This window comes from Marmota marmota, unplaced genomic scaffold (genome assembly GCF_001458135.2).
Source record: "Marmota marmota marmota unplaced genomic scaffold, marMar, whole genome shotgun sequence".
Lineage (NCBI taxonomy): Eukaryota > Metazoa > Chordata > Mammalia > Rodentia > Sciuridae > Marmota > Marmota marmota.
In genome coordinates, this window is record NW_026000240.1 from 25,435,129 (window position 1) to 25,462,813 (window position 27,685).

The window sequence follows — 27,685 nt, forward strand, 5'->3', positions numbered from 1 at the left end:
TACCAAAGGCATTTAAATCTCAAGATTGGAAGAGATCAAGAGAGAGAGCCAAGGACCAAGATCTGTCCACTGGGGTGCTCCAAAGTCAACCGGAGAGAAAGAACCAGCTGAGGAGACTAAGAAGGAGTGACGGACGGGTGGAGAAGGAGGAGGACCACGAGATGGCCACATCCTAAAAGCCAATGGAAGGATGTTTACAAGGAGAAGCTGCGCTGAGGTGTGCGGAGGCCGAGGTCCAGCCCTGGAACTTGGCAAGGTAGAGGCCACTGGTGATGACGGCCCCTCGAGAAGGCGTGAAGTGACAAGTGAAATTTCATTTGAAGCAAATTTTTTGCTTGAAATTATAAAGGTGACTCTTATTGTAATCTCAGCTTATAACTGGAGCACTTTAAAGAGAAATGAGAGGACAGTGAGTGTAATTACTCTTTTAAGATGGTTTCTGGCCAAAGTTAGCAGAGAAGCAAGTGGTATCTGGTAGAGGAAGTGGGTCAAAGAAAGGCATTACTTTTGTTTAAGATGAGAAAGATGCAGGAGAGGAAGGAAATGATACAGAAGGGGGTGGGGAGAAGTGCCAGAATAATGTCCTGGTGTGTTCTAGGGCCCCAAAGAAAGGGCTGGCTTCAGCTAGGAGCCTGGATTGTTTGTCTGGAATAACCCAGAAGGCAGAGCATATGGTGCAGATGCTGGAGGGTGGGTGGAGGTGGGAAGAAGTCTGGAAATTCTGCTTCTCGGTGAGGGAGGCGGCGTTGGCTGAGAGTGAGGGAGATTTGACCCACACGGAGAAGGCAATGTGAAGTTGGAGAAGAAAGAGATCTGAAGATGCTGGCTTTGAGGAATGAGGTGACATGGTCTGGTCTCAAGTCGAGGAATGTCGGCCGCCACCAGACTCCAGGAGACACAAAGAGTCTTTCTTGCCTGGAGACCTACAGGTGGGAATGGCCCTGTGGACACCTTGACTCCAGCCCAGCGATGCTGAACTTGAACTTCTGGTCTCTAGAACTGTGAGAGAATACGTTTCCATATTAAAACACTAATTTTGTGGGAATTTCTTACAACAGCCACAAGAAATGAATTCAGGGCTAGAGGAGGAGGAGCGAATCATCAGAAGACCCTTTCCCTGCCCACCACCACACACCCACACCCAGCCCAGGGCCTGGCATACAGCACAGCCCGATACATATTTGTGGAATAAATAAATGAATGGGCAGGAAGCCAGGCCTGAGCTATCTACCACATTCGCCTTCTCCCCTCCATCCTTCTCTGTTCCCAGGGTGAGGGGTATAAGAAGCATCCTCAGCCTCTGTTTATGGGTTTCAGCTACAGTTATCCAAAGAGGTATCCATGAGAGGGCTATGACTTCTATACTCTGGAAAAGAGATCTTGATGTCTTAGCTTGGTCTATTTCCCACTGGGTTCAATGAACAAAGAAGTGAAATTACAGTGACTGAAGACTGTACCCCAGTAGATGGGGGCAGGGAACATTCTCCATGCAGGGATAACTGCTCAGGAGGTGGGTATCACCGTCCATTCAGGTACAGCAGCTAAAGACTAGAGAAGGTCCTTAGTTCAAGGGCACACAGAGGTCAATGGCAGGGCCCACATCCAGGTCTACCCAGCACTGAGGGGCTGTGCCCCTCAATGCTGCACCAACCTGCCTTCATCCTCTCGCTCCACTCAGGAAACACCCCCCCCCCCGGGGCCACCAGCGGGCTCCCTCCTTACTTTAGGTTTGGTAAAGACCAAAGTCACACTCTGGGAGAGATGGGTACTCTGGGTGAAATGCTGACAAATTGCAATGTTCTCAGCAAAAACTTTAGGAATGTTTGAAAAAGAGGAAATAAGACAGGCATCTCTTCATTTCTTTATTAATGAGTCAAGATACACAAAGACTTAATAAAAAGTTACATAAAAGGCTCAAGCATCATCGAGATGTTCAGGCTTCACTCTCGTTTCACAACAATGGCCACCTGTTAATACTGTGAAACAGAAGCTGGGCACCCAGTGGCACTCAGCGATTCAAGTATCTCCTTCTAAGTAAATCTGACATGGAATTTCCAACCCAACGGGCTGCTAATGGAGGGGACCTGTCTGTGGCTCTGGATTTACTGTGACCTGACCTGTCTGAGGGGCCTTTGGGTTAGAGCTGACACATGTTAGTAGATCATATCTCCTGGTGAAGCGAGACAGGTCACACCAGGTCTCATGGTACCCTCCATAGCAAGTACCATGAGAGGGTGGTGGGCAAAGTCCTAAGATAAACCATCCAGATGTCCCCTGTATGCCCCAGCCCCAGCCTGCGGGGATGGGGAAGATGGCTTGGGTTACCTCTGGGGAGAAATGGAACCCTCTGAGGAGGGTGTCAGAATAGTAGGAGGAAATCTGAGAGCACACAAGGACTAAGCCACGGGATGAGGGGATTTCAGGAAGGGTATGCTCTAGGGCATGTGCAGGTAGTACTACTCTCAGGAAAAGCTGTGGGAACATGGTGATGGCCCAGCCATAAGCCCCCGTAGGCCCCTCAGTCATGGAGTAGCATGATTATCAGGTTCCCCAGGCTGACCCTGCCAGGCCAGGTGGGGACGGAGATATACTGGGGATGTTCCTGGGTACACTCCACTCCAGCCTACCTGGGTAGCTGGAGAAGCGACTCTCCAAGGGTCCATTTCTAAAGATGGGGTGTTATCTACCCACCTCACCAAAGGGGGAAATGAGGTCATAGGAGAAAGCGCACCATTGGTCCCAAAGCAGAGGCCAACCCTTAACCAGAGTCTCCTTAGGCCCTGTGGAGTCCAGCTGTGGCTTGAGTTTCGGATAGATGCTCTGGAAGATGGGGATGGTGGCAGATACACCACCCCGTTTATATGTGAGGGGAACCAGGATGGGGAAACCCCTCTTCTGGTTACCTTTATGGCTCAGGGCCCTGTTGTAGGTCTGCTTCCAATGAGACCCCCCAGTGGGTGCGGTTAGAGCTGCAGCTCCCTGTGGGCAGGGGGTGTGCTGGTGGCGGGTGGCGCTCGGTAGTTCTCTGGCAGTGGCCGCTGCCCTGTGTGCAGGGCTTCCTGTCCTCCTCTGCCACTCCCAATGCAAAGCATCCCTGTGCTCACTGCTCCGCATCTCATCTTGAGGCTGCAGCTGGAGATCAAACCACACACAAAACCACTCACGTGCCTGCTGCAGACCGGGCCCAGAGGGGCCTCAGGGTTAGAAAAAGCCGTGGCCTTTTAGTGTTTAAAATACTCACTAACATTATAGGATCCTGGAAACTCTGAAATGCCTCATCTGGAATGTTCTCTCTTATCCTTTCTTTTGGGAACAAGAAAAAATAAAGGGGGGAAGGGCGCATTTTGACAAAAAGGAAGTTTGAGTTCCAATCAACACGGGTCCCCCCTGCAGCAGAATCATTCTTCTGGCTGATCCCTTGGTGCTGGTGATCTGGCCGAGTGAGGAGCCCGACACACTTTCTGAACAGAGAAGAATCCGGGTGTCTGGTCAACTTGGTTGGAGGCTCACTGTCCTTGGCTTTCCTTCTATGTCTGTTTCTCCAAAGAGCAGCCTGGTCACCTGCGGGGACTGTTCTATTTGCACAGCGATCTGATTGGTAACACCTGGGGAAGAAGGTCACTCACCAAGCCACCTCATCTTCTGACCTCCTCTGCGGGGAGGGCACCATTGTTCTGGCTGCCCCTCCACTCCAACCCGGGCTGGAAAAATCCTGTCTTTGCTCCCACCAGCAGCACCAGAGGGAGGTGGGCATTCTCAGGGGGGACTGTCTCGTGCAGAAACAGATACCTGGGAGTCCCATCATGAGCCCCACCTTCTTTTCTCCTCTGCTCTTGTATTACTGTCGCCATCCAAGAGGGTAATAAAAGTGTGTGCCAAAGAGACAAGGAATCCGCTAACCCTTGAAGGGAAGGGGTTTGCTCAGTAACTGGGCTTAACAGTGGTGGTGGTCGGTTGACTCACAGGGAAATGGCTTCAGGTCCTGGTAATGTTTAAGGGAGATCCAGACTGAATCTTTTGTGGTTAAGATTCTGTGTGACCTTGAGTTTTCTGGAGGGAGTCCACAGGGGCTTCCTTGGACATGACAGTGAGTTTATATCAGAGAAACCCTGGGCAGCACAGGTGATGCACAGGAGCAGGAGAAGATCTGAGAAACCCAGGGCCTCTCGCCCACCTGGGGAGAACAACCGAACCCATGCTGTCTGAAAATAAGTGCACTTTTGTGCAAAGCCACTCACTCACCTTAGTTTATATATTTTCAGGACAATAATAACAAACTCTCCTTTTAGAAACGACATGCTTGCACCTGCCACTCATCTCGGTGAGATAAATTTTGTCTTCTGATATCTGCGTCCTCAACAAAAGCCCTCTGGGTAAATGCATCTCTCTTCTCCTCGGTTTCTAGGCAATGAATGGGGCTGCTTTCCCTCCAGGGTATGACCCATGGCCTGAGGACCCCTACCCCCCACCCCCAGCTACATACCATTCCCATTAACTTTGGGCCTCTCGGCCATTCTGCTCATTCTGGGTTGAGTTTGGCACTCAATGAAGAAGACAACAATAGTATCCTGTCCATGTTATCAGTGAGGTCTGCTGAAGACCTGGGATTCCACCAGGCAGTGGGCACAGACCCCCCCCCCCTAAATAAAATAATCATCACTAAAATAATTTAAAAATCTACAAAAGACATCTGAGCTCAGACACTGTGGCTTGGAGTCAGGCGGCGGGGGCGGGGTGGAGGGAAGCTGGATCATGGCTTGTTTGGAACGTTGCACATGGATAAACACACCCACATCAAACCAACACTAGGTAGCTAAAAGGAACAACACACCCACCAAGAGAAGGGGGGACCCGGGTGTATCAACCGGCGAGAGGCTAAAGGCTGCTCTGTACACAGGTGGCTTCCTGGTCTCACGGGAGATCTGAGACAGCTCGTGCCCTCTGGCAAAGCCAGGCCCTGTCTGCTCCCAGCTCACCCTTCCTCTCTCCCTTCCCGTGCCAAGTCCTCAGGCCAAGGGTTGTGGTTAGAAATGGTTTTCAGTGCAGTTAGGCAGTGGAGGGGTCCCGAGGGCTGGCAGTTCGCTGTCACTGTGCCCAGGGACTCAGGCCGTCACAAGATCACGCACTGCAGTTTATGGGTGCCAGTGGCCCGGTCTCCCCGCCATTTGGTTTTCTTCTTCTTCTTCTGGCTCTTTTCTGGAATCTGTTGCCTTTTAAACATTGAAAGGCAGAAAGACAAAGTCAGAATGGATTTTGCTTCTCTTCTCCCCCTTACTCCTGGGTCAGAGGCACAGGGAGCCTGATCTGGCAGGGGCTGAGGGTTGGGAGGACAGATTTGGAGGCACTGGAGTCCTAGCTGCTAGAGAGGGGCCTGGCTGGATAACGTCTCTTAGGGCAAAGAAACTGGGAAGGAAGAGGAGGGGAAAACTCAAATCATCCTGTTGATGGGAATTACTGTCATCAGGCTGTGTTGCTATATTTATTTAAATCCTAAGCTGCATCATGCTTTAGGTTGTACAGAGTGTTGGCCTCTGTTTCTGTGTTCCATATTTTAAATTAAATGACAGGCCAACTGACATTTTATTGCAAAAGCTTTTCACATGTTTTAACTCTTCCTAGGTGTAAACCTGACCTTAGATGTACAGGTCATAACCAGGACATCCCTATATGCTACTTGGTGGTAGCACATCCTAACAGGAGACAGAATGACCAGGAGAATCATTTCAAGTGTGCAGAGCTGCCAGCAGAAACGTTAAGTGAAGCCTGCTGTATTTTCCATTATGCTGAAATAACAGGAGAAAATGAGATTATTGAGCACATGCAAGGTGGATAGGGAGGGATGGACAGTGGGGATGGGGAGGTGTCAAGCAAAGGACAACGTTAGAGCTCTGGGTCTCATCCAGAGCTAACCAACAGCCCTCTGAATCACCAGCGTGAGGGCAACGGATTCAATGCATGGTGTCTTGAGAACCAAGGCCTGGGATGCTCTAGATGCTGGAGATTTGAGAAGTGGGATACATGGGGACAGGGACTGCAGCCAGTCATCTGAGCACCAGATCATTACACCTGGACCCTGACCTTGCAAAGGAATGTTCAAGAAACTATTTGTCAGACCAGCTGACTTTGCTCGAAGGCTGAGAACTGTGGATCTGAAAAAGAGATGCCCTCACGGTTCCCCTGAAATTGGCACCCCAGAATCACACAGTTGGTTGTTCAGGGGAAACTGCGTACACAGGGCTTCTGCTCTGGGAATGGGGAGAGGGGCCTGCCTCCTTTTTGTTGGGTGAAAAGCTCTGGTGTTGGGAGAACATCCAAGGTGGCTGGACCGGGCGGAGGTGCCACACCCCAGCAGGAAGTCGCTTCCTTTCAGTAGGTGAAGGTGGGTCCATGTGGCAGGAGGAGCAGCTTCCACCCACAGACCCATCTGCAGCTGGGGGAGGGCGGAGGTGGGTGGAAAGTCAGGGGCAAGAGATGGAAGGAGGCTCAAGAACTGGCCAGAACAGGAGCTGTGTTCCTTACAAACCCTCAGCCTGGCTGGGCCCTTCCCAGCCACAGAGGCTCCTTCCAGAGAGGGGTGGGCTGCTCACCTAATTACTCTAACGAGGTCATGGAAGGCTTTGTCCACATTGAGAGGCGGGTCCTTGGCACTGGTTTCTATGTACGGAATCTGTAAGGCAAAGCTCAACTTGGTCAAAGAGGCACTGAGATCCACACAGTCCTTCCCCACCCCGAAGGTGGCAAATTCTCAGAGGTCCCAAGGAACCCAGGACGGAATCCCTGGTCCCCAGCAGCCTCAAGCTTCTTTTGGTGGCTTCTCGCTCTGAGGTTGGAAAGTTTTACTAATGGCTTTTCCGATTCCCTCTTGTTCTCTAGTCACAGAGATATTTGATAGCTTCCTAAAAATAGCATATAAATGATCTTTTAATATACTGGAAGACTAAAGATTTCTTTCCTTCATCAAACTAAGATACATTCGGATTCTATTCATTTTCCTTTCCGAGGCCTGCTTCTCTACCTTGAGGCAATCCCCGGCCCTCTTTTGGGCCCCCCCCCCCAGAGTGAAAGCAGTGGGAAAGGCTGAGGAGGGGCTAGGCCACAAGCAGGACTCTGAACCCGGGTGACCTTTCTGGGCCATGCTGGTCCCCGCCCCACGGCGCCCGCCCCAGTCCAGCTCTTGTTTGGTCTGTGTCTATGAGTCCGGGAGCTCAGCCATGTTTACACAGGGATGATGCTGAGGACTCATCTCATGGCCAAAAGGCAGCAGCACATGAGAGCTGTGGCCGAGGTGACCCCATGGGCCGTATCTACACCAAGCCTCAGTTTGATGAAGGGAGAACCAGGCTGCTGAGTGCTCGTCTTCTCCTATGACAAGGACCCACAAAAGTGGGAAGTGCTGGTGGTCCCCCACGCGGGGGTGGGGGGTTGGAGAAATAGGCACAGGCCTCCGTGCGTGAGACGGAAGTGAGCCGATTGTGGTGAGTTTGCAGAACTTTACTATTTTTCATGGCTTTTCTCCGATTACAAAATTAGTCCTTTTCATTACAATACATTTGAAGGAGAAAAGCACAGTTAAGAAAATAAACATGACCCGTTGGTTAAGCGCACGGGGTGGGAGCGGTGGCGGAGCCTGACAGAGTAAGTTGTTATTTCAGAGGAGTTATTGTAAAGCGTTGTCCAGGGCCCGGGACAATCCGTGTCTTCCTGTCAGTTTTCATTGCATGAGGTCAGATGTCCACACCCTGCTTTGGCTTCAAGCGGTGGTCTTAATGGAGCTGACAGACACACAAAGGGCAGGGCACACAAAAGGGCAGAGCTCAGGCCTTTGAAATCTTCATTTGACAAATATTTGAGCATCTGATTTTACTGAAAGAAAAATGCTGTCCTCTGTGAGCTGTTTGGTTTCCCAGGTCCCCACATCCCTGACCTCACTGAATATTAACCAGCAGAGGCAGGCAGGATCTCATTCTGCAGAGGGAGACGGCTGAGGGTCACGTGCCTGAGTAAGATCTACTGTGACCAGCAGAAAGTCAAACCAGGTACACATGCCACTTCCCCACCTGGCCTCCCATGCACTGGTGGGGGTGCTGAGGTCCGTTTTGGAGCCACCTCCGGTTTGAACATCATGTCCAAGTGTGGTAGATGCTTCTGTGAAGCACCTGGTAGAGCTCTGAGGTCTTTGTGGGTGAGGCCAATGGCCACCCTGAGCATTCCCAGAAGGGAAGCAGGAAGGCACCTGATCCGGGATCTGGGACCTGGCTGGAGTCCCTTCACATCCTGTATGCTGATAGCTAGAAGCCCCCAGCTTCCAGGAGTTTCGGCTACCTGTGGTCCTAATCCCCGGGCTCAGAAATACATGACTTGTACTATCCCCCAGGTCCCTGGGCATGCTCCACCTTCTTTCTAGGGGCTCTGCCTCTACCACTGAAGAAAGTCTGACGTGCATCCATTGGGTTCTTAGAATTCAGGGATTTCAGTAGCAACTGGACTTAAACTAAGGGAAACCTTGCAATAATAATTGGTAGTACCATTTAACTCCATGCAGAAAATACTATCTTCCTGCATTGGGTGGGGATCCTTCCTGTTGTGCATCTGGGGATATAAAGAGGGATCAGCAAGAAAGACCGAGCAGTCAGTGATATGAGGACCAGAGTGGGGAGTTTGGGTGGGAGCACCCTGTCTCAGACACCTGGAGAGGAACTGGTCTCAGGAGCTATAAAGTTGGGATGTCATTGAGAGCAACTGGTAGAGTCCTCTGGTCAAACACAAATGAGGCAGCAGTGTTTGCCCCGGGTAACAGCATCAGGCTGAGAGGAGAGACCTGGTGCTCCTGGGTCTCCTTCCCTTCTATTTGCAAAAGTCAGCTGTGGATGCCTAAGCAGCACCTGTGAGCCTCCACACTGCCCAGAGCTGCTGGGAGGGAAAATCAGACAGCGTTTGTGGAAGCCTCCAGCAAACCCTCCTTAGACCTACGGAACTGGTCATTGTTTGGAGGTCAAGACTGTGAAACGCAATCGCTCCTCAGGCCACCTCTGTTCAGCATGCCAGGCCCTCCTGTGCTCTCCAAGGTCTGTGTCTAATACTGACCATGATGGTCAGTTCCCAGGCTCCTCTGGAGGCTTCTGAGCAGCTCCTGGCCTGGCTGACCACTCCTGGCACCTGGAGGAGGCACCAGCTTTACTTGGCTTCCAAACTCCCCACTCTGGTCCTCATATCACTGACTGCTCGGTCTTTCTCGCTGATCCTTCTTTATCTCCCCAGACCCACAACAGGAAGGGTCCCCAGCCTCAGCCCCAGGACCCCTTCCCCATCTACACTTACTCCCTTGGGTATTGTGGTTTTGAATTCTGTCTTCAGATGGGGGCGTCTGACTGCCTTCCTGGCCTCTCCCCTTGGTCATCGGTGAAGCTCCTCAAATGAAGACACTGAAAAGCACACTCCTGTCTTTCCCCTACTGACTGTGACTGTCCCTCCTGGCTCATTACTGGAGTTCCAGTTTCCTCTAGTTGCTCATGCCCAAACCGTGGAACCGTCTCCTCTTTCTCTCTCCTCATAAGCAATCTGTGAGGAAATGCTGTTAGCTCTTACGAACCCAGACCACCACCTTCACAGCCACGCTCTGGTCCAAGTCAATCTCACGTGGGCCATAGGGACAGTCCCTTCCTAATCTCCCTGCTCTCATCCTTGCCACCCATGGACTCTACTCCATGCAGCCTCTAGAGAGAGACTGTTCATTTGTAGGTCAGGCCATATCCCTCTCACTCGCAACTCTCCAGTGATTTCCCTCCTCACAGTAAAATCTCACCAGGATTAAACCACCTATCCATCCTCACTTCCCAAACTCACCCCTCCTGCTCCCTCTGCTGAGCCAAGATGGCCTCCTTGATGTTCTGCAAACTCCCACCTCAGGGCCTTGGTACACACTATTCCCTTTGTAGAATATTCTTTCCCCAGACACTTGCAGGGCTCATTCTCTCGTGTATGAACTCCCTGCTGAATTGAACCTTTCAGGAAATCTCTTCCTGACTACCCTCTTTGGAAAGCATCCTCTCCACGCCCCATCCCTGACCCCCTTTCCCTGTGTTTGTTTCCATAACACCTAACTTTCAGAACTCTAATTTGCTTTGCTTATTATAGTCTGTCTCGGTCACTGGAGGCAGGCCCCATGAGGCAGGGATGATTATTGCCCAGGGCCTAGAGTTATGGAGTCAAGACGCAAACAGAGGGCAGAGACAGGCAGGGTTAACTTCCAGTGCACCCCCTCTTCAACTACCAGAGCTGGGCCAATGGCCAGAGGTGAGGTTCAACCTGGCAGCAGAGGAGGGGGCCAGAGGGCACAGTCCATGCCCACAAGGGCTGGGGATGCCCCGAGACCTCACCTAGCAACACTAGAAAACCTAAAATTTTCTGATGATATTCAGGTTGTGGCCTGGGGCAAACCTCAGTGTGGTCACTTGTCAGGTGGGGTTAAGGACGCCCACTGTGAGGAGCCATCGGCATGGTGCGCCTGTTCCCCAGGAGCAGTGCCTGGTGCAGGGCAGAGCTGAGCGAACAGAGCTGACTCCAACGAGTGTGAGCATACTGGGTGGTGGACAGAAGCCAACCCCTGTGCACAGCCCAGGCATGGATCTGCAGGGTCCTGGTGGGACTGAGTGGCCCTTGACCAGGAGGTGGGCGGAACGCCACTCAGAAGGCATCAGGTCCCCACATCGGAACTTCTAATGACTACAGAGGGCGTTTTCTCTCTGACTTGTTTTAAAAATATCCCCCTCCCCATATGCCCCATGAGGGCCTGCCCCATAAAATCCAGTTGCTACTCAGGAGGCCCAGGTTCCAATTCCAAAGGCCAGCACTGCCAGAGAGATGGAGGACCCACATTCACACATCTGCCGGCCCCACACAGCCCAACGCACGTGCACCTACATTGTGTTTGTTCGCCATTTCTTTTCCTTGCTCCCTGGTGATTTTCCTCAGATGCATCAAATCGACCTTGTTGGCCACGAGGATCATGGGAAATGACTCCCTGGAAATAAAGGGACAGTGAGGCCCAGTGCCTGGCTGAGGGGATGCAGTCAAACCTCAGGTGTTATCAGTCTGCCTGGCCTGGGCAGAACCCCTTCCCAGCTCCTTTCCAGAGAGAGGTAAGCCCTTGGGTGAAAGGGGCCTGGGAGTTGAGGTGGCTGTCTTGGTTTTGAAGCCTCAGGCCTGTCACAAGGCTGGTGTTGAGGCTGGTCCAGAGGCCAAACTGCCATCCAAATTGTCACTCTCACTTTATGCCCCATGAGGTCCTGCCCCGTTGAATCCAGCACTGGATATTTTTATTCTTTAAAAATTGTAATTTCACAGGTGAAAAAATGGCACTTTACTATTTCCCTCACATTTCTTTGATTAGCAAGAAAATTAAATGTTTTCCCACCTGAGTCACTTTTGAGGCTCATATACTCAGGGACATAACTGCAGCTCTGTGTGCGTGTGTCCCTTTACCTGGTAAAGTCATTATCCCTTTCTGCTTTAGAACAGGTATTAACTGGATTTTTCTGTGTTTACTGGGATTGGTCAGAGCTTGCTGTTTTCCTATTAGCTCCTCCGTTTATTATCTTTACTTTGCCTCTTCGAGATCCAATGAACCAAAAAGACCAGCTGGGCTGAAAATGGGCTCCAAATTATTTAATTATGAGACAAGGAAAAATGTGCTTTTAATTAGAGGCTTATAAATCTCACAGTCAAGTGTGACTTAATCAATGACAATGTATACTAGAGAGAAAATTCACCTCTTTGTCCATAATATAACTTGGCTAAATTGGAGTTGAAACAAAGATGCTGCTACGGGGTGAGGATGGACCCCCTTAGGTCCCTGGAAGCAGTTTGGTCCTGAAGAAAATATCTAGGGGTGGCACTGGAGGGACTGACAGGGAGATCTGTGGGGAGGAGAGAATTCAGCTTTCCAGGAGAGGAAGAGGGAAGAGGAGGAAGAAGAGGAGGAGGAAGAGGAAGAAAGGCAGAAGGGGGCCTCCTGCAGGCCAGGAGCTGGGACACCCTGCCCTCACCTGTCCTTGACACGCAGGATGAGCTGGTGGAAGCGGTCCACGTGCTCGAAGCTGGCCTTGTCGGTGACGGAGTAGACGATGAGGAAGCCGTCCCCGGTGCGCATGTACTGCTCCCGCATGGCACTGAACTCCTCCTGCCCGGCTGTGTCCAGAACTGGGGAGAGATGAGGCCACTCAGGGGCTGCCAGCGTCCCTCTGGAGTCCCTTTAGCCCACAGACCCCCAGGGTCCGCCTGGGTGGTTTCAATCCAGGTGCTCACTGGGCCTCAATTCCCTGATCCACCCACAAGCTATTTAAAATCAGTGATCAGCTCTCACAAACCCCCTCTGGGGAGTCCCCAGGGATGGGATAACTCCCTGCTGCAGGATTTACAGAGCAGGATTCTTTGGGAAGCTACCTGACTCTCTTTGAGTCTCCAGTTCCGCCATCTTGCTGCCCCCTGTGGAGAAAGGTGTGTTTGTGGATAAGCCTAGGAGAAGCCCTGAGGAGGCCACTGGTCAGTGTGGACAGACACCAGGCAGGCTTTAGGGAGGGAATGACCCTCACCTCTAGGATGGGGCTGTCACAGGGGTGGCGGGGACAGTGCGGGGGCTGGAAGGAGGGTCCCCCAAGACCATGAGAAAGGTGCTTCCCTCCAAGCCACCCATCCCTCATACTGCTGCCGTCCCACGGACCCTGACGCTCACCCTTCCTTTTTGGTGAGATCAAGTGCTCCACCTCTGCCTGGCTCAGAGAGTCACAGCCACAGCCGGGGGTGGGGGTGTCTCCTTCCAGCTGTGCCAGCCTGACCACTCCCACCCTACAGGGTCCAAGGTCTGAACTGCGGGCTCCTGCACGCCCCTGCTCACTGTCTGGCCTCCCTGCTCTCTCCACTCTCTGACCAGACCCAATTTCTCCCTCTCCCTAGAGGCAGTGAAGTCGGTGGTTACCGATTTTGGAGTCAGACCACGGAGCTGTGTCTGGCTCTCCACTCCTCGGGTGTGGCCCTGGGAAGGCTCATTTCTCTGTGCCTCTGTTTCCTAAAACAGGGATGGCCAGGGTTGTTTGAGTTAAGATGTGTAATGCCCTGAGAGAGAAGTGCTGGCACAAAGAAGGACGAGGGGAGTGTCTGCCAGGAGCCTGCCATCTTCGAGGGGCCTTCTCTCCCACCCACTGGGCCTGGGCTCCTTCCTCCCAGGCCTTGGCTCACTCTGATGTGGTGTTCTGCTGTCTGAGCCCCCAGGGCTCTCCCCACTCTGTCCCAACCCTTCTCCAGACACATCTTGCTGCCTGTTTAATGTCCCCCCACCGCCGGACTGTTGGCTCCCAGAAGCAGGGACCTGGTCTGTGTGAGTCACCTGGCTATTTGAGTCTCAGCACAAAATGTACCCAAATAGTACTTGAATGAGCAAATAAATGAGGAGTCTAAGCAATTCGGTTCATTTAAGAAATCTTTGAGTGCCTACAATGTGCTGGGCACGTTCTAGCCTCTGTGGGCACAAAACAAATGGGGCAAAATCCTTGCTGTGGTAGGAACTTAAGATCCCGTCGAGAGACAGATAAATGACAGGCTGCTGGAACATTAGCTGGTTAAGCGTACACTGTGAAGAACAACAGAGCCAGCTGGGTGGGAGGGGTCACTGTCAGAAGATGGTATTATTTATGCAAGTTCATTCTGGCTCCTCCTAACAAGTTCCCTTTTCCAATAGGCCGCACGTGGGAGCAAGGGGACCTGTTAGGAGCTTGTGCAGCAATCCAGGCAGGATATGATGGGAGGCTGGGGGAGGTGGCCAGATGGGGCCACTTTCAAAGACAGGGCTACAGTGCGGGTGCTATTGGGTCTGGCCTGAGTGACAGGGTGAATATCGGTGTCATGGACTAAGGCAGTAGGGAAGGGGAAGAAGCAGGATTTGGGGGCTCAGTTTTGACACAGGCTGCAAAGCCTAGCAGACCCCTGAATAGGACTTCAGACAGATATTTGGAGACTTACGTCAGATACTGGGAAGAAAAGAGGTGGCAAGAGACAGATGCAGGGGTGCCAGTGGGTGGACAGCAAGGAAAGCCACAGGACGAGCTACTGAGGACACTTAGGACTCCACATCTCCTCTGGTACCTTCAGACAGGGCCTGGGAAAGTGACCTGTCCCATCAGATCATCATTGATGCATGCCCTGACCAGTCCTCTGCACTTCAGAGGGGCGATGGATGGACAGGAGGAGCTGGGATGTGCACCAGATGTGAGAGAAGCTAGTGGCTATTCTGCCCCACTCCTGGGCCTCAGGCTCATGCAGGAAGAGGGGTAGACTCTGGACCTTGAGGTCCGTGTAGCTCTGACATCCTACAACCCTTTCATCTGGATATAAGAAGACAGGGACCTACAGGAAGGACCAGTGGGGTGGCTGAGGGATAGGAAGAGTGCACCTTCAACTGGATCCCTCCATTATAGCTTCCCCCCACCCAAATAAATCCCACTTAGAACTGCAATCAATTAAACACTTGAAATGGCTGACATGTGGATGGGAAGGCCTGAATTCAATAGCAACATACATTAAGGTCATGTTATAATTAATATATTCACATATTTTCTAGGTTATGTTTAAAAATATGATCATTCAATTAAAAAAAAATCTCAATAGGGAGCTGAAAATACAATGGATCCTCTGGAAAGGAAGACAGCCATTTCAGACACTGAAGGTCTTTGACATTATCTTGCCCACACTTTCTAGAAGAATTCTTAGAGGATGTACTCAAGCAAAGTGAAAAACAGATTCATGAAAGAGAAGGATAAGGGATATTACAAATAGTCATAAGCAAAGAAAACAGAAAAATATAAGAGTTAAGTTTAAATAAAATGTTGCACAGTTTGAAGAGAAGGGATGATAGATTGGAACTAAAATCTATGATGAGCCATGCGTGAAGGAAGAGACCAGGAAAATATAAGTGTCCCTCACCTGAGAATTAAAAATCTGAAGTGCTCTGAAATCTGCAACATTCTGTACACCAATGTGGTGCTCAAAAAGTTTTACATATTGGAACATTTTGGATCTTAGATTTTTGGACTAGGGATGCTCAAATGGTAAGGTCTATGCAAATATTCCCAAATCTGAAAAACTCTGAAACCTGAAACACTTATTGGGCCAATATGATATCCTTATTCTGGTACTAGATAAGGGATACTCAGCCTGTACTAACATTCTTGCTTCATTGGGAAAGAGGCCAAAGATCCCAATTATACCCAGATGCTGATAGAAAAATGTTAAGTATACACTTTCTTATGTATATAGCAGACCTACCCAAAGAACAGAAATAAAACCCCAAACCTCCTAATCACCAGAAGAGAGGAAAAACAGAACACAGCAAATGGAACCAATTCAACAAAAGGCAAAAATAAACTTAACGAAATAAGCAAGTACAATTAAAAAGTAGATGTGAAATAAGATGGCAGAAATAAATCCAATCACAGTAAATACAAATGGGATGAATTCGCCTGTCAAAAGCAGATTCTTAGTACAAAATCAATTTGCCTGCTACTTAAAAAAGACCCACGAGAAGAAAATGACACACACAAAATGAGAAAGGATAAAAGAAGAATATACTTGCCACATGCTAACCAAAAGAAACGCATCTGCAAAATTAAGTTCAAGGTTAAATCATTAAATAGGAAAAATGTAGGGTATATATAATGAGAAAAGGTAAAAACATCAAAAAGTGCCAAAGTCACGAAGCTTAAAACATGGAAACTTTTTAAACAGGTCTGTCTTAAAGATAGAACAAATGCCCCCACCAACTAATGATCTGTTATTAATAGAAACAAGAATATAAAATAATCCATTCACTTTGAAAATGTAAAAGTTATACTGCTCTATAACTCTCCAGTTAAAGAGAAAAGCCAAGCAGAAATTACAAATAATTTGTAATTGAAGGACAATGGTTGGAGACCAAAATGGTTCTCAGGGGGAAATTATAGCTTTAAATGCATTTCAGAAACTGAAACTGAAAATTAATTAAGCACTGAAATTGGGAAGCTAGAAAAGGAAAAATAAAACCAAAGAGAGAGGGGCTGAGGTTGGGGCTCAGCGGTAGAGTGCTTGCCTTGCACATGAGAGGCACTGGGTTCGATCCTCAGCACCACATAAAAATAAACGAACAAAATAAAGGTATTGTGTCCATCTACAACTAAGAAATTAAAAAAAAAAGACACAGGGTGGGGGAATAGTCAATAAAGTAGACGAAGGAGGGCGAAAGTAGTTGATAGCTAAAAATCAAAAGTAGTTGAAGTCTAAAATATCTAAAATTCTTTAAAAGATCAATTTAAAAAATCTTTAGCAATTCTTGTCTGAGGGGAAAGAAAAGAAAAGTAAACATTTGGAAGGGGTGAAGGCTTATGGCTATGGATACAGATATATTTAATTATAAAAGAAATCTAGTAACAGTTTGATAGCAACACACCTTCATTTCTAGAAGAAATTGATGATTTAAGAAAACAAAGGATCAAAACTGCCTCAAGAAAACAAAAAAATCCGGATACATCAATAACTGCAGATAAAACCCAAGAGAGAAAAATCTATTCCACAAAGGGCAGAAAAGCTATTCTTGGCCCCATGGTGGGGGCAGGCGCAGCCAGGGAGGAGGTGGCCTGAGCTGGACCTAGTCCGGTTTGGGGTCCATTCCTTGTCCAGCTTCCCTTCCACACACATATGTCTGGAAATGCCTCCTACAGCCACATGGCAGCAACTGTGCCTTCGAGGCTTCTTAGGGAAGGCTGAGGATGATGGGCAGCTATGCTGATAGGAGATCAGGGCTCCACCTGCATGCATGGGGCCAAGCCTCACGGCGTGAAGTAGGAGGACTCCAGAGACACAGAGTATTAGTCACTGCGGGAGAACAGGCGTTCTGCCAGAGTGTGTGTGTGTGTGTGTGTGTGTGTGTGTGAGAGAGAGAGAGAGAGAGAGAGAGAGAGAGAGAGAGAGAGAGAGCGAGCAGCCAGATTAGAGGGAGGAGGGAGATTCTGGAGGCAGTGTCAGGTTTTTGCTGCCCCAGTCCTCTCGGTGGTGGTGGTGGTAAGAGAGCCAGCTCCATTGCAGGGGAAGATTAAAGTGGTGGCTGCTCTCAGATCTTGTAGATTTAAGAAGCCAAGACATACACACTGGCATGGTGTGAGGTCCCAGGCAGGCTGGCAGCCAGCATGGAGAGGCACCAGCCTGGGTTCCTAATAGGACTGCCAAGACCTCCTCCTCCTCCCCCTCCTCCAACTAGAGGGGTGTGACTGGCCACCTAGAACCAGCCAAGCCTGTGACCTCCACCTTCAATGCCTGTTCCCCTCCCCTCGGGCTGTCCCAGCCACCCTCCAGCTCACCCTCCAGCTCTATGTGGTTGATCTCCTCAGCTCCTCCTTAGGAGAAGGCTCAGCCTCTGACCTCCATCTTTGAAGGCTTCCTCTCCACCTGGCTCAGCTCCCCACCTTGCAGTAGGAGCCTGGCATTCATATCCCTGGGCCTCCAGAAAGCTTCAGCACCCAGCGAGGGCTCAGAAAAATAAGTGCACAGTGACGAGACAAATCAAGTGCACGCAACAGGAAATGCTGTAACCACACTAAAACAGCTCACTCCAGCTTTAAGGGAAATCACAAAACACTGACTTTTTAACTAAATTTCAGGGTGCAACCTTCAGGGTGAAACTAGGCTTCTGGAACCTAAAACAATAGACAATGATTTCTAGGGATAATATGGTTAGAGCTATTTCCCATCCCTAGACCCACCGGGGGAATGAAAGAGCCCATTTTACAGGACAGTTAGGTGGGGAAGACCGAGCCCCTCCCAGGAACAGATTCAATAAAATAATGTTCCTGGTTGAGCACAACCATGCTGAGCACCCACCACCACCACCATTTGCATTTATGCTCCCTTTCTGGGTAAGGGCACCTAAGGGGCAGGGAGGGTGCCTGGCAGCAGGAGTGGCTGTGACAACCCAGCACTGTTCCCAGAAAAAGAGTCACTTGCTTGGACTTCTCCAAAGTGCTGGCAGGATGTGGAAAGCCAGGCCACTGGGGATTCTACAGGAGAGGGAGCTAAGAGTCCTATAGAGGCACCAACTGGCTTCCTAGCAATGAGGGGAGACTCCTTCTGGCAGGGGCCCCAACTTCCTCAACACGCTCACTGAAGGACAACAGCAGCAGAGGAGAAGTGCCAGCCACCAGCCCCGGGCGTGCTCTTCTAGAGGCCACACTACTGCAGTGTGGGGCCTGGAGTGAGGAGGCCTTGGGGTCAGTTTTCATGAGTCGGGGTACAAGCTGCACATGTAGGTGCACATTCTGGGAAGATGGTCCCTGCCTTTGTCGGGTTCTTAGAGGAGCCAGAAACACCCCCTCCCTCAGATGTTGCCCTCTGGGAAAAGGAGCAAAGAGTGGAGAGCATGGCTGGGGTCTCAGCAGTGTAACCAGAGCTCAGAGGCAGATGGAGCCTGGGAGGGCCTGGCAGTGGGGAGGCCAGGAGGCCAGACTCTGGCCCCCAAACCTGTTCCACCGCACAGCCTCTCTGGGAGGCCAGGCCTTCACAGGTGAAGCAACTGAGGCAGGCAACGCCACTGCGTCACTCAGGTTCATACTGCTAGTAAGCAGAGGGCAGGACCAGAACCCACACCCGGCTAGTCCAGGCCTCTCTGCCCCTGGCACTAGGCTGGTGTTGAGTGGGGAGCCAGCAGCAGTGTCCCAAGGCCCAAAGAGAATCAGGTCTAAAGGGAGGGAGTCAGGATAGAGGGCTGGAGATGCAGAGATGAGATGAAGGCCCAGAGGCTACACTTTCTACACCCACCCCCAGATGGTCACATCACTTTCTTACCATGCCACACCTGCCTCAGGGCTCCACCTGTACCTGGGAGGAGAGTGACCACGCTGTGCTGGATGGTTCCCTTTGCAGTTTTAGCATGGATTTCCAGGGCCTTCCGAGCATCTAGTCATTCCAAATACATCCTTCTCCAGTATTCTCCTGTTTCCCAGTGAGCACGTGTTATAGTTTGGACATGAGGTGTCTCCAAAAGCTCCTGTGTCGGTACAGGAATGTCTGGAGGTCACATGATTGGATTGTCCCTCCCAGTTGCAATGGACCGACTGGATGGTAACTGCAGGCAGGTGGGGCATGGCTGGAGGAACTGGGTCACTGGAGATGTGCATCTTCCCTGTGGCCCCCTCCACGGTTCCCTCTCTCTGCTTCCTGGCCTCCCTGTCCCCAGCAGCCTTCCTCTGCCACACCCTTTGGCCATGATGCACTGCATCACCTTGGGCCAGAGCAATGGAGTCAGTCATACCATGGAGTAAAGCTCAGATAAACTTCCCCTCCCTTAAAAGTTGTTCGCTGGGTATTTTGGTCACAGGAACACAGTGCTGATGAACGCACCACATGACTTTGTCCACTGACACCTTGGTCTCTTCAGGCTCCATTCTCAGCTTAACTGAAACGGATCCATCAGGAGATAAACTCCACCTGCCTCCCCCCTGGGCAGCCCACCTGAGAGGCGTGGAGTCCTCTGCATTACTGGTGGCAGTGTAAAATGGTGCAGCCACTTTGGAGAACCACTTGGTAATTCCTCAAACCGTTAAGCTCATGATCCTGAAATTCCACTCCTTCGTATCTAGAAATCCTACGTCCCCACAAAACCTTGCACATGAATGTCCGCAGCAACATTAGTCATCAGAGCCCCAAAGTGGAAACAATCCAAATGTCCATCAGCTGGTGAAAGAAAAAACAAAATGTGGCATACCCACATGCTACAGCGTCATTTACACATAAGATGAAATGAAATTTTGATATCTATGACATGGTAGCCCTTGAAAACACTGTGCTACAATTCACAATAGCCAAACTATGGAACCGGCCTAGGTGTCCATCAACAGATGAACGGATGAAGAAAACGTGGCAGGTATACACAACAGAGTTTTGTTCAGCCATAAAGAAAAACGAAATTCCATCATTTGCAGGAAAATGGGTGGAATTTGAGAACATTATGTTAGGCACAACAAACCAAACTCAGAAAGTCAAGGGTCTTATGTTTTCTCTCATATGTGGAAGCTAGAGAAGAAAAAAGGAAAAAAAAACAGTGTGTGTGGGGGGCGGGGTCTCATGAAAATTGAAGGGAGAGCAGTAGAGGACAGGGACCAAGGGGAGGGAGGGGAGGAGGGAAAGGGGAAATACTGAGGAGTGATATTGGCCAAATCATATTGTTATATTGTGTGCATTACAAATATTTAACAATGAATCCCACTCATATGCACAATGTACCAATAAAAAATATGGAAATAAAAAAAAACAGTAGTCTAAGGGAAAGAAGCCAGTCACAAAAGGCCACATGTTGTATGATTATTTATATGAAATGTCCAGACAAGGCAAATCTATAAAGGCAGAGTGTAGATTAGAGGGTGCAGGGACTGGGGAAAGGGAACGTGGGGAGGGCCAGGTATGGGTGGTTTTTTTTTTGGGGGGGGGTAATGAGGAGTCAGTGTTGATTCCAGTGATCACTGATTTGTGAATCGATCAGCCACTTATGCCTGCACAACCTCATGAGTACACCGAAAGCCACTGGATTTCACATGTGAAATACCTCGATAGAGAAGGTGTATGAGAAAATTACCCACCTGCCTTCCTTCCTCTGAAACGCACGCTCCACCTGACCCTCTCACTGAGGGCGGATGGCCTGCCCCTCCCTGCTCCTGTCAAGACCACCCTCCATTGGGGCCCTGGCTCCTGTCCCCTGGCAGTCATGCCAGGACACAGCTGCTGCTGCTGTCCCCTCCGTCCCCACCCTTTTCTCTATCAGCTTATTTCCAGGAGCATGTAAACATGCCATAATTTCTTTCATTTTAAATAAAATAAAACCAAAAGATTAAAAATAAGAGAACCCTGCCCCCGCCCTGACCTCCCATCACATTTTCTATTCTTCAAGGCCATGCTCCCTGTCGGCCCGTCCTTTCCCCGACTCTCTCTCTCTAATCCACTCCAATCAGATTTTCATTTCCCACCTCTCAGCCCAAACTGATCTTGTCAAGTTGCTGGTGATCTCCGTGTCACTAAACCCAATGTGCACAGCTCCTCCCTAGTCCCCCCATTGGGAGCCTCTTCACTAGTCTCTCTGGTTCTGTCCTGGATCCCCCAAGGTCTGTTCTCCACACCAGAGCCAGGGCAAGCCTTTAAAATATCAGTCAGGTCTTGTCCTTCCTCGGCTTAAAACCCTCCAATGGCTTCTCCTTTCTCTATGGGCCCTGTGAGATCCATCCTATACAGTTACCTCCTAACCTCTCCTGTAGCTTCCCTCACTTGCTGTCCCCACTATTCCCCAAACAGGCCAGTACCCTTCCTCACAGCCTTCGCCCCTGACCCCCTCGCTGTCTGAGACTCTCTCCCCACACAGGTAGAGCTTTCTCCTGCAGATGCACCCCATCGCCCAGGCGGGAAGACACCCCCTGACCAGCCGCAGAAGACAGCAACCCCTTCCTCCTGCTTCCCCTCCCTTGCCTCATCCTCCTTCTCAGCATTTATCACCACTCGACACCATAGACACAGGTTTAGGCTCTGTCCCCCAAGCGGTAACGCAAGCTTCCTGAGAGCTTTGCCAATCGCCACACCCTGCGATTCCCAAAGAGAGCCAGGCGCACTGCAGTGCTCAGAGATATTTGTTGAGCAAATGAGCAGACACTCAGGGTCCAAGCCATACGTCAGAAAGGAAAGAGGTGATATCCCCAAGTCGAGTATAAGCCCCACTTCTTGACCTTTCCAGATACAGGACATGGGTCAGTAGCCTTCTTCTGCATAGGCAATAAGGCCTATCCTTAAAAGTAGAAGATGCTCTTGTAAATAATAATATAAATCATATTTGAGCAACCACAGCAACAGCAGCATCTACTGGGGTTTACCATATGCCTTGTAAGGCACCTCCTCCTCACCTGGCTTGCTCAAGAGGTGTTAAAGGTAGAAAGTCTGGGCTGGATCAGACTCACAATGGTGGGCAAAGGACAGAGGCCCTCTCTTAGAGAAGCTGCCGATTTATATTTTTTCACTTATTCTTTGCAACAATTATGAGGACATATCCCACGTGGACGTGGGCCCCACCAATGAGGGTGCAAGGTCTTTGTTCTGAGGCTGTCTTTCCCCAAAGAGAGAAGAAGCCCTCGGTTACCAGGCCTCAGCCTGGTGAGTTCAAGCTGGTAGGGACAACCTCAAAGCCATCACCCAACACAAGGCAGACAAGTGAGATCTCAGAGCCACCTGTCAGGCTGCTGTGCGGAGCCCAAAATGTTCACGTGACTTCTGACAGTAATCAATGTGAAGTTCCAAAGTGACAGCACAACCCACACTCACTGCGGAAGATAGGACCTGAGTGTTGGCAACAGGGAAGGAACAGCAGCTGGAGGCGGGTGATGACAAGCTTGGAATGAGCCGAGGCTGGGCAGCCACGCCCCTCACTCGCACCTACACCACTGAGTCCAAGCCTAATGCGCTGACTCCAGGTCAGAGGCTGGTGATAGGTCCTTTGGCTCCCGGGCTAGGGTGAGCACAGGGCAGGATAGAGATCCCTGGCTTTGAGGGCAGAGGGAATGGGGTTCTCATCAGCTGAGCGATCACCTCTCTGAGTCTCGGTTCCCTCACCTGCAGGGGCCTTATTAATTAGAGGACTGTTGGACAGCTGCTGGGGTAGGTGGTCTGGGCTTCCCAGGGGAAGGTCCCTTGGAGCTCAAGGCGGCAGGAGGAGCCGTGTTTCAAAGGTGGAGTGTTTCAATATCTTAGCAACTAGCTCAGTAGGACTGGGGCGTGCTAGCTACAGAGCAGCTGTGCTTAGCTGTAAAGCAAGCTAATGTCATCTCCATGATCTCAATCGAGCAGAATTGTCACAAAGATGAAATGAAGCAAACCTTACAATGTAGCATGAGGTGTTTGGCCTTCAAGAAAAGTCGGGTCAGTATCTGCTATCATAGCTCTGAGGGTGGTCAGTAGTAAATGCTATCGGAGCTCTGAGGGCCAAGGAGAAGCAACAAGAAGGTTCCAGAGGAGATCCAGCATCCCTGTGAGGAGGGGCTTCCTACCAGCAAGTCCTACCCCGGGCAACTTGGTGACCCGTGGGCTCCAGGCAGCTGGGAGCAGCCGAGCAGGGACGACTGATGTAACAAGGAAAAGAGTGATTTTATCACCTCTGGCCAGCAGCCATCCTCCCTCCTATAGGCAAAGGGAGAAATTCCTCCCACATCATCTCTGGGGCAAAGGGGAGGATGCGTGGAGGAGCAGGCTGCTCTGCCTGCACCCCATTCTTACTCGGGGCCCATGGGTAGTGCCCAATATGAAGTTGGCTGTAGGGCTGCTGAGCATAGGTGCCTACTTGGAAAGGTCCCTAGCTCAGAAAAAAAGCTCTCAATAAATGTTCTGCTTGCTCTCCCTGCTTCTCCAACCTCCTTTCTCTACTCCCTGACCCCAGAAAGAATGTGGATTCAAGTGTTCGGGAAACGCCAGGTCCAGGCCCCTCGGAGAAGACAACAGCACTTGTGTGTGGGGTTTGGGCAGAAGCCAGGGTGGAAATATCCTGGCTTCTGAGGGCTCAGGAGAAGAGCCAGGCTTTAACGCTTTGCAAACACCAAGCCCTTGCTGGAGAGACGGGGGCAGAGAGGCTGCAGGGATGAGCCCGGAGCCACTAGGTGGGAAGGGGTTCCACAGACTCAGGGCCCCTGCTGTTCTCTGGAGATGGAAGAGAGGTTCCAGAGGTTAGCAAGGCAGAGAGTGGGGCTTCGAGCCACAGGGGCCGGGGGTGGGGGGGGGAGAAATACTTGCACATCTGATGTGTGAGTCAGAGCGGGGTGGAAGTACCTGGCCCCAGAAGGACACATACAAGAGCACAGTAAGAAGAGCCAGGGAGCCTGTCTATTGATCCTGATAAGCCAGTCACATGCCCTTCTCCCTGGGATTTCAACTCTCATTCCCAAGGGTCCTACTCAACTGTGTGATGTGGGCAAGGAATTCCCTACACAACCAGACTGACACTGTCTCGGAGACAAAGGGGAGTTCAAACCATCGCCAGCTGTAGGATGCTTGGCTTTATTTTCTTCACATTCAACACAAGCTTATGACAGTCGCTCCCACAACAGGTAAAAAGAGAATACACCGTCAACAAAAAAAGAAAACTACAGATCAATACCTATGATGAACACAGATGCAAAAATCCTTCCTAAAATTCTTGCAAACCAAACTCAACAACACATTTAAAACAATCACACACCATTGTTTTAGTCAGCTTTTTCATTTCTGTGACCAAAAGACCTGACAAGAATAATTTTAGAGGAGGAAAGATTTATCTGGGCTCACGGTTTCAGAGGTCTCAGTCCACAGACGGCTGACTTTGTGGCTCTGGGCCCAAGATGAAGCAGGATATCATGCAGGAAGGGTGTGGAGAAGGAAAACAGCTCAGGACATGGTAACAAAGATGCAGAGAGAGCTCTGCTCACAGGAGACAAATCTAAACCCCAAAGGCATGTCCCCCATGATCTCCTTCCTTCAGCTACACCCCACCTGCTTACCACCCAGTTAATCCATATTGGTGTGTTAAATGACTGATGAGGTCACAATACATAATCTAATCATTTCACCTCTGAAATTTCTTGCACTGTCTCACACATGTGCTTTTGGGGGATACCTCATATCTAAACCATAATAATAACGATCAAGCTGGTTTCATTTGAGAACTGCAAGGACGGTTCAACATATGCAAATCAATAAACTTAATATACCACATAAATAGGATCAAGGATAAATTATTTCCTCCCAAATCAGGAGTGAGAAAAGGATGTTCACTCTACTTGAAGTTTTAGCCAGAAAAATAGGCAAGAGAAAGAAACAGAAATGCAAGAAGAAAATGAGGAAGTCAAATTACCCCTATTTGCAGACGATATGATACGATGCTTAGAAGACCCTAAAAATTCTACCAGAAAACTTTTAGATCTGATAAAGAAATTTAGGATGCAAAATCAATAGCTCACCAACCAGTCGTTTACAAATAATGAACATAATAAGAAAAAAAAATCAGGAAAACAATTCCACTCACAAAACCATCAAAAAATGTATAGAATATCCAGGAATAAACCCAAGCAAGGCGGTGAGAGACCTCTACAATGAAAGTTACAATACACTGAAAAAGAAAATTGAAGACGACACTAGAATATGGAAAGACTTCCCATGTTCATGGGTTGGCAGAATTAATATTGCTAAAAAGGCCATATTGGTGAAACTGATCTGCAGAGTCAACACAATTCATGAAAATACCAGGATATTCTTCAAGGAACTAGAAAAAAAAAATGCTAAAGTTCACATGAAAGCACAAAAGATCCAGAATAGCCAAAGCAATTCTGAGCAAAACAAGCAATGCTGGAGGTATTACAATATCCAATTTCACAATATACTACAAACAAAGCCATAGTAACAAAAACAGCATGGCACTAGCATAAAAACAGACACGTAGTCCAGTGGAATAGAACAGAGGACAAAAACATTTGCTGGAGAAGAGACAGTCTCCTTAACAAATGGTGCTGGGAAAAATACACGTCCATCTGTAGAAGACAGAAGCTTAGCCTGGTGCAGCGGTGCACACCTGTCACCATAGCTCTGGGCCCGAGGTGAAGCAGGACATCATGCAGGAAGGGTGTGGAGAAGGAAAACAGCTCAGGACATGGTAACAAAGAAGCAGAGAGAGCTCTGCTCACAGGAGACAAATCTAAACCCCAAAGGCATGCCCCCCATGATCTCCTTCCTTCAGCTATACCCTACCTGCTTACCGTCACCACCCAGTTAATCCATATTAGTGTGTTAACCAACTGATGAGGCCACAACTCATAATCTAATCATTTCACCTCTGAGAATTCAGTGCCCAATGTGAAGTTGGCTGTAGAGCTGCTGAGCATAGAAATATCCTGGCTTCTGAGGGCTCAGGAGATGAGCCAAGCTTTAACACTTTGCAAACACAAAGCCCTTGCTGGAGAGACAGGGAACAGAGAGGCTGTCTCTGTCTCCTGTAGAGGGGAGGAAGATTACAAGTTCAGGCCAGACTAGGCAACTTATTGAGACCCTATCTTAAAACGAAAACAAAAATAAAAGGCATTAGGGATGTAGCTTAGCGGCAGAGCACTTGCCTAGGATGTTCAGGGCCCTGAGTTCGGTCCCCAGCACCACAATAAATAAGTAAATAAATAAATAGAATTGAAACTGGATTCCAATCTCTCACCCTGTACAAAAATCAGTTCTAAATAGATCAAAGACCTAAGTATAAGGCCAGAAAGTTTGAAACTACCAGAAGAAAATATAGAGGAAATACTTCAAGAAATAGGCACTGGTAATGACTTCTTACAGAGGACTCCAATGGCTCAGAAAGCAACAAAAATCAACAAATGGGACAGCATCAAGTTAAAAAGTTCCTGCACAGCAAAGGAAATGGAGCGAAGAGACAGAATGGCTACAGAATGGCCAGCTGCTCTTCCTACAGAGGATTAAAATCCAGAATATATAAAGAACTCAGAAAACTTCACAGCAATGAAACAAATAACCCAACTGATAAACCAGCAAATGAATGGAACAGACAATTCTCAAAAGAGATACAAATGGACAATAACTATGTAAAAAAAATGTTCAATAGCTATATCCACAAGGGAAATGCAAATCAAAACCACACTGCTGTCTCATCTCATCCCAGGCAGAATGGAAATCATCAAGAATACAAAAAAAAAAAAAAAAAAAAAAAAAAAAAAAAAAAAAAANATGTATATATATATATATATATAAAATATAATAATATATACATGAGATATATGTGGGATGCATGAAAAGTTATATCCATTATATATATGTATATATATACACACTAATATATAGAATAATACATATATATATATATATATATATATATACACACACACACACACACACACACATACAATGGAGTATTATGCAGCCATAAAAATGTTATTGCAGGAAAAAAGAGAAAAGAACTAAGCATCATGTTAATCAAAATAAGCCCGATTCAGAAAGATAAGTGTCACATATTTTCTCTCATATATAGAATCTTGGAGGACAAAAAGGTGTCATGAAAGTAGAAGGGGGAGATTATTCGAAAAAAGGAAGGGGATGGGAGTATGGTAAAGGGGTAAAGGGAGATATAAATGATCAAAGTGTGTTACACGCATGTACAAATATGCTACAAGGAAACACATTATTCTGTATAAAATGCATTAATAAAAAAAAAATAAAGTGGGCTGAGCATGGGCCTTCCACTCAGCAATCGCCCCATGACGTCATTACTGATGATAATGATCCTCCTCCTCCTCCTCCTCATAATCACCGTCACCCTCACCGTCAGTATCGTGCTGTCATGTTTTTGCTCTGAGTTTGGAAGAAGAGAAACCACAGATTCCAGAGCTCTGGGAGCTGAGTGGGGCAGAGGGCAACGGGAGGCATCTCCAGGCCCAGCACCTCCCCAGGCGGGTGGCCTCCAGGGACGCAGGCTTCAGAGCACGAGGTGTTCTGAGCACCCCAGGGCTGCAAACCATCCAAACAGGGTGGGCCCCAGCATGGTTCAGGGTTTCACTGAAGTCTAAGTATAACCTTCCTCTGATTCAAGTTCTCAAAATACAGGGCACACTTTAAAAAT

General features: G+C 49.1%; 1 protein-coding gene across 7 annotated transcripts in view; it reads right to left on the reverse strand.

The window, feature by feature from the left end:
- Window positions 1-1,849: 1,849 nt before the first annotated feature.
- Mras (muscle RAS oncogene homolog) overlaps window positions 1,850-27,685 on the reverse strand; it is a 53,206-nt gene continuing 27,370 nt past the window's right edge. For 4 of the 7 annotated variants that reach the window (XM_048794432.1, XM_015487004.2, XM_048794431.1 and 1 more), the window contains exons 3-6: window positions 12,045-12,198; window positions 10,921-11,020; window positions 6,588-6,667; window positions 1,850-5,210 (exon numbers count right to left, since the gene is read on the reverse strand). In XM_048794432.1, the coding sequence (XP_048650389.1) occupies window positions 5,111-5,210; window positions 6,588-6,667; window positions 10,921-11,020; window positions 12,045-12,198 (434 nt within the window). In that variant the 3' untranslated portion in view covers window positions 1,850-5,110. Of the gene's footprint in view, window positions 5,211-6,583; window positions 6,668-10,920; window positions 11,021-12,044; window positions 12,199-17,378; window positions 17,565-25,636; window positions 25,648-27,685 lie in introns of those variants that run through there. The other 3 variants (XM_048794434.1, XM_015487005.2, XM_048794433.1) reach the window with 3 other exon arrangements.